Source organism: Mesoplodon mirus, assembly GCF_964341445.2.
Source record: "Mesoplodon mirus genome assembly, contig: HAP1_SCAFFOLD_1699, whole genome shotgun sequence".
Taxonomy (NCBI): domain Eukaryota; kingdom Metazoa; phylum Chordata; class Mammalia; order Artiodactyla; family Ziphiidae; genus Mesoplodon; species Mesoplodon mirus.
This window is the reverse complement of record NW_028294550.1, coordinates 392-12,425: the sequence shown is the minus strand read 5'-3', so window position 1 is coordinate 12,425 and position 12,034 is coordinate 392. Positions and strand designations below refer to the sequence as shown.

General features: G+C 36.8%; 1 protein-coding gene across 2 annotated transcripts in view; it reads left to right on the top strand.

Moving 5' to 3' along the window:
- Positions 1-10,105, top strand: part of LOC309798113 (mRNA-capping enzyme) — a 34,426-nt gene extending 24,321 nt beyond the window's left edge. The window contains exons 7-8 of one of the 2 annotated variants that reach the window (XM_082646420.1): positions 8,287-8,396; positions 9,956-10,105. In XM_082646420.1, coding sequence (XP_082502546.1) covers positions 8,287-8,396; positions 9,956-10,061 — 216 coding nt within the window. In that variant the 3' untranslated portion in view covers positions 10,062-10,105. The remainder of the gene's footprint in view (positions 1-8,286; positions 8,397-9,955) is intronic. The other variant, XM_082646419.1, reaches the window with a different exon arrangement.
- Positions 10,106-12,034: the final 1,929 nt, after the last annotated feature.

Below are 12,034 nucleotides of genomic sequence, written 5' to 3'. Positions count from 1 at the left end.
AGGAAGAAAATGCCTTGTTTTATGTAAATAATAAAATACAGTTATTTAGGGCTTAAAAAAAGTTTCTTGTTTGAAAAACATTGTTTTAATATGTATTTACACATTTCAAACTTCAAGACTCAGCAGCTACTGAAAGTAAATTGTTTTGAAACATAGAAATAATTTCAAAAATAACTTAGTTTTTTACTCTAATTCATTTTCTGGACTAGTTTTTTACTCTAACTCATTTTTTGGACTTAGATATCTGAAATTACTGAATCACATACCTAGAAAAATAAGAATCACATTGTAAAGAAAATCTAATAGCATAATATGACATATAGATGATTACCCTCTTATCACTTCTGTGAGGGAATTCAACTGTATTTTTTAAGAATAACATTGGGCTTCCCTGGTGGCACAGTGGTTGAGAGTCCGCCTGCCGATGCAGGGGATACGGGTTCGTGCCCCGGTCCGGGAAGATCCCACATGCCGCGGAGCAGCTGGGCCCATGAGCCATGGCCACTGAGCCTGCGCATCCGGAGCCTGTGCTCCGCAACGGGAGAGGCCACAACAGTGAGAGGCCTGCGTACCGCAAAAAAAAAAAAAAAAAAAAAAAAAAGAATAACATTAATCATGAGCATATGCGTAATGTGTTTTTGAATTATGATCTAGTATTTGAATGTGTAAAAGAGTTTAAAACAAACAGTTACTATTTTTACAAAATAGGGTCAAGTTTGCCGCATTTATTTTTCTTCGCCATCAGAAAGTATCTTAAAAATGACATTTATTTTATAAACTTAAGCACCATTAAATCCCTATAATTGCAAATGAGCTCCAGCAGCATTAAGAGGAAACTAGCTAAGATGAGCATGTTTTTTTAGGGGAATAAATGACATATAAAATAAAATCCCAAACCTAGTTTCTCCTGGTTTGTTTTGTCAGTTACTAAGAGGCGTGCGTGTTTAAAAATTCCCCACTGTGATTGTGGATTTGCCTATTTCTCCTTGTAGTTCTGTCAGATTTTGCTTTATATATATATATATATATATATATATATATATATATATATATTTTTTTTTTTTTTTTTTTTTTTTTTTTTTGCGGTACGTGGGCCTCTCACTGTTGTGGCCTCTCCCGTTGTGGAGCACAGGCTCCGGATGTGCAGGCTCAGCGGCCATGGCTCACGGGCCTAGCTGCTCCGTGGCATGTGGGATCTTCCTGGACCGGGGCATGAATCCGTGTCCGCTGCATCGGCAGGCGGACTCTCAACCACTGTGCCACCAGGGAAGCCCTGCTTTATATACTTTGAGGTGATATTTGGTTTATACAAATATGTATAAAAGATTATTTTATCTTTACAATGTCTTAACTTTTAGCATTGTAAAATATCTGATATTTATATGGTAGTACAAGTGTTCTTTTGGATAGTGTTTGTATGGAAGACCTGTCTATCTTTTTACTTTCAGCCTTTATTAATCCTTTATTTAAGTTATGACTCTTATAAGCATCATGTTGCTGGGTTTTGTTTACCTAGTCATCAGTTTTTGCCTTATTGGAATATTTAGTTTATGTACATTTATTTTACTGATATAATTTAAACTTACTATCTCACTATTTTTTTTGTTTGTTTGTTTGATTTTGTTTATCCCACTTGTGGTATGGTCCTTTTTATCTTCCTTTCTTGCCTTAAAAACAGAAATAATTAATTAATTTTTGGCTGTGTTGGGTCTTCGTCATTGGGTCTTCATTGCTGTGCACAGGCCTCTTATTGTGGTGGCTTCTCTTCTTGTGGAACATGGGCTTTAGGCGCACGAGTTTCAGTAGTTGTGGCTCGCGGGCTCTAGAGTGCAGGCTCAGTAGTTGCGGCTCACAGGCTTAGTTGCTTGGCGGCATGTGGGATCTTCCTGGACCAGGGATTGAACCCGTGTCCCCTGCATTGTCAGGCGGATTCTTAACCACTGCACCACCAGGGAAGTCCTCTTGCCTTATTTATGCTTAATTATTTTTATCCTTCTGTCACCCCAACCCATGCTTGTTATACATTCCTTTACTGTTTTTTTAGTGGGTACCCAAGATTTCAGTATGCATCTTTGACTGTTGAAGTCTGGTAAATGTTAGTACTTTTGCCACTTTGTAGATAATGCAAGAATCCAAGAACTTTTGAGTCCATTCATCTCTTACTGCCCTTTTGGTATTGTGTATTTTAATTCTCTCTATACTTTAAATCCCATAAGACATCATCATCATTATCATCATTATATGGTTAATATTCATTAGATATACCCACATTTTTATCCTCTCTGGTGCTCTTCATTTCCTTGTGTATTTTTGTGGTTCCATTTGCATAGTTTTCCTTCTAACTGAAGCACTCTCTTCAGTATTTTCTTTAATGTGGATCTGCTGTGACACATTCTTTCAGCATTTGTGTGAAAATGTCTTTATATACCCCATCATTTTAAAGAACAGTTGTTCTTCAAAATCCAGGTTCTAGAATTCTGGGTTGGTATGTTGAAGATATTATTCCATAATTCATTTCTGTTGAGAAGTTACTTCTTTGAAGAGAATTTCTTTTTGGTTTTGATTTTCAGCAGTTTTACTATGATGTTTCTACCTGTGATTTTCTTTGTATTTTTTCTGCTTCCTACTTACAGTGATTCTTGAATCTATGATTGGATTTTAAAATCAGTTTTAGACAGTTCTTGACCATTATCTCTTCAAATATTGTTTTAGATTTATTCTTTCTCCTTTCTCCTTCTACTCAATAGACCTTTTAATTTTTATTATTTTTTAAAATGTCTCATATGTTCTTTTCTATATTCTCCACTTTTTTGTTTCATTCTTTCAGTCTGGTTATTTTTTTTGACCTATCTTCCAGTGTATTAATTCTCTCTGTAGCTTTGTCTAAGCTGCTGTTAAATTCATCCACTGAGTACTTAATTTCAGTTATTTTACTTTCACTTGTGGAATTTCAGTTTGAGTATTAAAGTAACTTTCAGTTCTCTGCTGGAATTCTGCATCTTGTCATTTAGGTTTTTGAATTTATTAAGGCTATTTCATTTTATTTTGTTTTATTTTTGAATTTTTTGGCCATGTGGCTTGTGGGATCTTAGTTCCCTGACCAGTGATTGAACCTGGGCCATGGCAGTGAAAACGCTGAGTCCTAACCACTGGACTGCCAGGGAACTCCCTATTAAGCCTATTTTAAAGCCTATGTCAGATAACTCTAGTATGTGGATATCCTCTGGATCCTTTTTTTAGTTTTTCTTCTTGTATTCATTTGATTTCTAGTCAATTGTAGGTTTTTTTTTAAATACCTGGGTATTTCTGCTTACTAGATATTATGTATGAAAAATTGTGGAAATAATTTGAGGTTCTGCATCCTGTTTTCTTCAGAGAAGATTTACCTTTGCTCCTACACAGGATTAGGAGTAGAACATCTTTTTTTTTTTTTTTTTTTGTGGTATGCGGGCCTCTCACTGTTGTGGCCTCTCCCATTGCGGAGCACAGGCTCCGGACGCACAGGCTCAGCGGCCATGGCTCACAGGCCTAGCCGCTCCGCGGCATGTGGGATCTTCCTGGACCAGGGCATGAACCCGTGTCCCCTGCATCGGCAGGTGGACTCTCAACCACTTGTGCCACCAGGGAAGCCCAGAACATCTTAACTCAGTCAAGAATTGAACTGTTTAGAAGCTAGGCTTTAGTTTTGGGGGGCTGGTCTGTTTTTGATTCACCCCAATTCTGGAGTGTGGCCCCTTGGGAATTCTAACTGAAAGCCTGAAGCATTAAGCAGGACCCCTCTCCTTGGTGACCTGGTACTCCAATTTTTGTTTTCCCATTTTTGTGATAAATGCTGAAAGTTCTGTTCAGTTTTGTAGCCTCTCAGCTACCATTTTGGAAACAGTGCCTTTAGAGGAAAATCCTAGAGGAGAAAAGCTATGCCAGATATCTGTCTCATCTCTCAGGGCTTCCCTTCCTTCTGAGTTCTTGGCCCTTCAGGTCCTTACTGCCTTTCTAATTCTCTGATATCTTAAAACAGGTGATTTTAACATTTTTGTCTAGCATTTCTAATGGCTGCAAAATTTGTCTAAATAAACTAGTCTGCCATTGCCAAAAGCAGAATGCTTACCTCTTTGTTTTTAGAGAAAGCAGTTAGATTTGATTTCTGACTGACAATGCGATGGTAATTTTCAACAATATTTGAGCTTATACTTCCAAAGGTAGAGTTATGAAAAAAGAAAATTCTGAAGCCTTATGCATTTTGGTAGGCTTCTCCTCTTTTCAAATCATAACTAGTAAATACTAAAATTATTAAATAAGTTTTTATTTAAAAAATAATATACTGACATTAAAGAAAATTTGAAAGCAAATACTCCTTCAACTTTTACCCTACCACTGGCATTTTTGTTATCTTAAAAGAATATCTCCACAATTACTTAGCTATCTGTCTTTTTAAAAGTGTACACAAGTGACATACAGATCAGTTTTCTTTGTAAAATAAAAATGTGAACATCTAGAAGTATATAGGGTAAGAAGTGAAGTTTTCTCTTTTCCTAGTACATACAGAACTACCTCATTCTTTTTAGCTAGCACCGAAGAGAACAGTTTATAAAAAGCAAACAGAACATTTCTTTAGAAGACAAGAGAGGGTATCAATCCATAAAATAATGGCAAGCTATTATGAAGAAGAACCAGTTAGAGACCTTAGAAATGATAATAATAAAGAAAAATGTCAGTAGGTGGGTTGGATAGCAGACTGAAGTTAACTGTGGAGGAAATTATCAAGCTGGAAGATCTAGCTAAGAAATTCTTCCTGGATGTAGCACAAAAAGACAAAGAAATATGAAAAATAGTTTAGAGTTTCATAGTGATCTATATGGATGATTTAATAGTATGAAATGTCATAGAGGGGCCAAATACAATAAGGATATGAAGTGTCCATCTGAGGATAATTTTCTGTGGTACAGCAGGGCCAGGTCAGACTGGTGATTTTAAGCAGCTGTTGGGAGGTGGAAAAAAGAAGACAGTTGTGTTAGGGGTCCTCAGTACCACCTCTGCTTTTGGAGATTCTCTAGGACTCAGCATATAGTTGTACTCACAGCTAAGATTTAACGCAGCGGTGTACTAAAGATATCCTGCTGGATCATAAGTGAAAAAGACCAGTGGAGTTTTGAAGAGTCCATGTGCAGGCTTCCTTATGCTCTCTCCCTCCCACGAGGGTCGTAGAGAGCTCACTCTTCCCACAGCAATGGAAATGCATCAGCGCATGTATGATGTTTCTGCCTAGGAAAGCTCGTTAAGAGTCTCAGTGCCCGAGGTTTTTATTCATGGTTGGTCATGTAGGCAGCTTGTGCCTAGCGTGTATCAATATTCCAGAATCCCAGAAGGAAAACATTGGTTCAGCGTAAACTATTGTCTGTACAAATAGTTTAGGCGTGATGAACCAGCCTTATCAGCTGACTGAGAACACTGGGAGTCACGTTCCCAGATGCCATCCAGGGGCCAACCTTGCAAGCAGTCCTATTATGTTAACTCTTATCTGCACACTGGTACAGACTATTCGAGTAGTTTGGTTATGAGCAAAAAGGGTAACTAAGGGTGATTGCTTGATGCAGACATATTCAGAAAAGGCTTTTTAGTATGGAATAAACTCAAACATATCTATTACTTGAGGATAAGGAGCTAGTGGAATCAATGAAGTTGAAAATAAATGAAATGATAGAGGAATTAATGATAGAGCAATTTCTGAGGAGATTAAAGGGAATGAAGTTCAAGAGCAGATAGAGAAATAGGTCTTCAGCAAGAGGGGGGAAATCTCATCCTTAGCCCTGAGATTGTGATTGTGGCCATATCATCCGGTTCGTGCCCCGGTCCGGGAGGATCCCACATGCCGCGGAGTGGCTGGGCCCGTGAGCCATGGCCGCTGAGCCTGCGCGGCTGGAGCCTGTGCTCCGCAACGGGAGAGGCCACAACAGTGGGAGGCCCGCATACCGCAAAAAAAAAAAAAAAAAAAGAAATTACAGAACTGTGAAGCTTAGGTTGTTTGATGGGTCAGATTGTCTCAGTGGATGTTAATGTTACCAATATAATGACAGAGTTAGCATGGTGAGAAATACTGATGGTTTTGATGAATGTGCGGAAGTGACCAGAGGTCAATATATGAAGGATAGAGCATTTTATTAATTTAGATTATCTGGTTGCAAGTAACAGAAACTAACTCAAACTAGCTTAAGTAATAAGAGGAATTTACTATGAGTAAATGGGTGCAGCTCAAGCGCAGGAATATAGCTGATTCCTTGTTTACCTGGGAGATTTCTGATTCTTTGTTTACAAGGGATATTTAATGTCCTATGTCTAAGCTTACGTGTTATCATTTTTGCCACATGTGGAGACTTTCTGAGTCCAAATTCCAAGTTACCAGAAGAGAGAACCTGATAGGTTCAGATAGAGTTAGGGGTTCACTCATGGTCCCATCAACTTTGGCTGGAGTGGCATTGTATCTTGAATGTCATGTAACATGGCTTGTGGGTGGGGAAGGCATCCCATCCACAAAGAGAGCCATTGTGCAACCAACCACAGTGGATGTTTGCTCTGCCTGACATCTAGCTGTGTGATGTAGCTGAATGAGTCTGAATGGAAGAGGAACTTTTGAAAGAGGCCAGGAAAGCAGTGAGGATATAAGAGAATTGTTTACACTACTACCATGGGACGTGGGCAGTGGGAGAATGAGTAGCTTCCACTTAAGAGAAAAGTGAGTGGTCTTCTTGGTGCAGAGCTAGCTTCTAGTTAAGACATGGGGTACAGGGTGTTCATGCAAAAGGTTGAGTTTACAGGGAAGGTTATTGGTAAAACTTAAAAAAAATTCTGTGCTGTTAGTACCTTCAGAATAAAGATAACGCTTTCTTTTTTTAATCAGTATATACAAGATGTAATTTTATCAGGATATTGAAGTTATGAGTATCTCAATTACTAAATATGTTAAAAAAACTCATCCACCTAGTTAAGCTTTCCTTTGAAAATTTTCTTTAGTTGTTATATTTAATGGTAGAAATGGTTCTAAAACAGGAATTTCATTGGCTGATAAAGAGAGGTTATGGTGTAATAGGAGAGGAATGGTATTCTTTGATCCTGTGGCTCATGGAACCTCTCTTTAAGGAAAACAAGGTAGACGACATTTTAGATAACTGTAAAATATGATTCAGAATTAGGGGCAAAAAGTAGTCTGCTGGATTGACTTTAGGACTCTTCTAAATTTGACAGGGATGTATGTGGACTAAATATTGTGTTCTTTTTTTTTTTTTTTTCCCTTCCCAACTAGTTCAGGTTGCCAAATCTTTGCCAGAACGTTGATCATTGTAGCTTGCAGACCATATTTTTTATTCCCGAATTACGTTAACAGCTAGAGTTGTTTTATAGATTTTTCTTGAGACTGATGCCAACCATCTTATGGGTCTCAAAGTAATTGTAAATGAATCTAGACTATTTTTTTAGTCTTTAAAATTTCCAGGGGTGTTCTTTATTATGTGATATATAAATTCTCCATCTGCTTCACTTCTCTGTGATATTCTAAAAATATACTTGCTGTGAAATGGGTGAAATACAGTAAGACATTTTATGTAGTTCCGAGTTAAAGAATTTAGATTAAAAATTCAGTGATGAGTAATATTTAGTTTTTATGTTGATACATCCAATGATTGTAGCTTAGCTGCTTTGTCTACTGTTATACTCTTATTCTAGTTTACAAAGGTACGTATAGTAGGTTTTTATCTCAAAATCCAAACTCCATCAGTGACACTTCTCACCCCCTTCCCCAAATGAGACTCATTGGTGAATGGAGAATCATTGGTGAATGGTATAGTATACACCTGGGTTCAAATTCTGTTTTTACCACTTGAATAAATTACATAAAATCTTTATGCCTCGTTTAGTCATTTGTGAGATAAATATAATGCATGTACTTTTCAGAATTGTTATAAGGATTAGAGAAACTGTTTGTAAAATGCCAGATACTTTGCCTGGCTCTGAGTAAATGGTAGGTAAGATATTATTGCTGTTATGATTACTGAGTAGTACCCATAGATGCTTTGACAACATGATATAGACACTGGCCTGTATATGTGCATTGAAAATCATATGCTGGATTAAGGAAAACTAGTGTACAATCCCAGGGGAGTTTGTAGAACCTCCTGTAGCAGACCATTTGTTGCATACATTTGCTCAGATTTCTGAAAATAAATGTATCTTTCAGTCTGGTCTTTGTAAATGGATTTGAACTCTAATGTATTTTTCTTTTCCTTTTATTTTCAGGGTGCTATTTTTTTGGAAGGCATAACTGTTAAAGGTGTAACTCAAGTAACAACTCAACCAAAGTTAGGAGAGGTACAACAGAAGTGTCATCAGTTCTGTGGCTGGGAAGGGTAATAAACATTTTCAGTATTAATTAAAGTTTTAAATAAAATTTATTCTTATTCTGCAATACTTAACATTAATGCAAACAGTGTCATAGCCTCTTTGCCCCTTGAAGTTTCTGTGTTTACCTAGAGTTCTTAAAAACATGTCAAGCAAGAGTTTATCAGATTTTTCTCAAGATAAACAGTGTAATAACCAGACTTTTGAGTCAAAATTAGATGACACTCATGTCTTCCTAATGGAATAGAAAATTACTGGTGTCACTTTCTGGTATTTGTTTTGTGAGATTGATTCTACTGTTGCTGATTTTTTTATTATTATTTTAAAAAATTTATTATTATTATTTTTTGGCTGCATTGGGTCTTTGTTGCTGTGTGCAGGCTCTCTCTACTTGCAGCGAGTGGGGGCTCTTCGTTGCGGTGTGCGGGCTTCTCATTGCGGTGGCTTCTCTTGTTGTGGAGCACGGGCTTCAGAAGTTGTGGCATGCAGGCTCAGTAGTTGTGGCTTATGGGCTCTAGAGCGCAGGCTCAGTAGCTGTGGTGCACAGGCTTAGTTGCTCCGTGGCATGTGGGATCAGGTCTCGAACCCGTGTTCCCTGCGTTGGCAGGTGGATTCTTAACCACCATGCCACCAGGGAAGTCCCACTGTTGCTGATTAATGTTTTAGTTGCCCTTATCATTTTATTAAGAGAGAAGAGGTGAAACTTGAATGTGCCTTATTTTCCAGTTTTTCTGTCATCAGAAACCTGGGAGAATCAGCTTTAAATATGTTCTGCCCCTTACCATGACTTGAAGATATTTGTCAGACATTTCATGGGAGAGGATTCAAGAGAGAGTTCACTGCTCGTTGCTCTCAGGTCTTGGTCTATGGTCATTTCTGTTGATCATCGCTATCTGTGGCAGAAAATTGTAATACAGCTGGAACATGATGAAACAGTATTATTGTTAAAAATTCCTAATATAAAGAACTTTTGGACTGGTGTACATACAGATCAATTAACTAGAAATAATTGTACCTAAAAAATGTCAATGATGACGTGCTATCAGTTTTAGTGTTGTGTGAAACCTTTGCCAATGTACTTTAATCTCGACCTGAATTTCTCCTGTTTTGTCACTTCTGGGCATCTTTTGAGGAGAAACTTGCCAACCCTGCAAAGTTACGCCAAGTTGGCAGTGTCATGATAGAGGAATATGGGGTCTAGAGCAATGTAAGATAGTCAAGGCAAGATTTAAACTTCTTCCTGAAGTAAAAGACTTGTAGATACACAAAGACTTGTAAACAGTATGTGCTTTACTGTTTAGATCATGTGTATTAATATTTAAAAATTAGCCCGATAGTCATAGTTTGCAGTGGCAATTATGATCCTGTTAACTTGAGTTCTAAAATGTCAAGAAAATGATAACCTTTTGGTAGCATTTTTGTGAAAGCTGATATTATTCCAATTGACATTTATCTCATGATAGGGAAAACATTGTGCTAAATGTGTGACTCAGGTGAGCTTGGTTTAAGACATGTATTGCTTTGTATGGACACCAGCCATAATAGTAATATGGTGTTCTTCTTTAAGGTCTGGATTCCCTGGAGCACAGCCTATTTCCATGGACAAGCAAAATATTAAACTTTTGGAGCAGAAGCCATATAAAGTAAGCTGGAAAGCAGATGGTACGCGGTAAGTTAGATTTCTTAAAAAAGTTACACTACTAACCTGAATGCTTGAAGAATATTGCTTTGTTGTTAGGGAAGGTTTGTATTCCTGGGAGTGACTTGAGCAGCAAAATAAGCATGTTCCATATATCGTATAGTTTTTGTTTTGCTAGTATTCTTAGCTGTGTACAACAATTATAACTCATTCTGCTAAATTTTTGGTTTCAGAGTTATGTTAGTTTGACATGAATCTATACCAAATTAAAATCTGGAAGTATTTTTTCTTAATAATACTGTGCTTTTTGGTATGTTTGCTGCCTGCTACCTTGTCTTTAATGGTGTTGGACACTTCTAAAATTAACAGATGTATCATCGGTTTATAATCTAAAAATTACCAAGTCCCCCTGATTCACTCTGTATTTTGTTCCTTCGATAGTTTTCTTTTTCTCTTAATCCTTGCTAATACTTTTTGTAATTTTATACTCTTAAGGTTGTTGTATTCTTACAACAAAGCTTAGCTTCAAATTTCATATTCCTACATTTAAAAATATTTATTAGTATTAAAACATAAAGTTGCTTCCTCAATAACATTAAACTTTTTCTTTCTCTTTTGTAATCCATTTTTTATAGCTTTGCTATATTATTTATTCATTCAGCAAGTGTTATAATAATTGAAATAACTATTTTAACAGATTAGTATAGAACTCTTATTAACTTTTTCATAATGAAGAAAATGTTTTAGAATTATTAGGAGTGCGTGTATATATATGCATGTATGTATATATAGTACATGCATATATGTGTATATATATATACATGCAATGTATACATACATTCCTAATTATTAGAAATGTACGTATACATTGCATGTATATATATACACATATATGCACATATATGTACATATATAGATATTAATATAGAAGTCCTATTAACTTTTTCATAGTGAAGAAAATGTTCTAGAATAATTAGGAGTGTATGTATTATATATACAAACACACACATAATTAGAATAATGAGGAGTGCATGTATATATATACACACACGCACACACATGTATGTATACTTTAGTTTTTTTTCCAGATTTATTGAGATATAATTTGACATGACATTATGTAAGTTTAAGGTGTACAACTTGTTGATTTGATGCACTTATATATTGCAAAGTGGTTACTGCTGTAGTGTTAGCTGACATCTCTTTCACTTCTCATAATTACCATTTCTTTTTTGTGGTGAGAACATTTAAGATCTGTGGATGTAGCAATTTTCAAGTATGTAATACAGTATTTTTTTTTTTTTTTTTTTTTTCCGTATGCGGGCCTCTCACTGTTGTGGCCTTTCCCGTTGCGGAGCACAGGCTCTGGACGCGCAGGCTCAGCGGCCATGGCTCACGGGCCCAGCCGCTCCGCGGCATATGGGATCCTCCCAGACCGGGGAACGAACCCGCATCCCCTGCATCGGCAGGCGGACTCTCAACCACTGCGCCACCAGGGAGGCCCTGTAATACAGTATTTTTAACTATAATTACCATGTTGTGCATTAGATCCTCAGAACTTATTTGTCTTATAACTGGCAGTTTGTACCCTTTGACCAGCACCTCCCCATTTTCCCCACCCCTTAAGCCCCTGGTAACCACCATTCTAGTCTTGGTTTCTATGAGCTTCTTAGATTCCGCATATAAGTGATATCATACAGTATCTGTCTTTCTGTCTGACTTATTCCACCTGGCATAATGCCCTCAAATTCTATCTATGTTGTCACAAATGACAGGATTTCCTTCTTTCTCGTGGCTGAATAATACTCCATTGTGTATATATATCTATATATACATATATATGCATACCACATCTTCTTTATCTATTCATCTGTTTATTCATTTCTTGGTGGATACTTAGGTTGTTTTCATATTTTGGCTATTGTGAATAATGTTACAATGAAAATGGGAAAGAAGGTATATCTCTTTAAGATCTGCTTTTCACATTTTTAATTTTTAAAGGTGTTT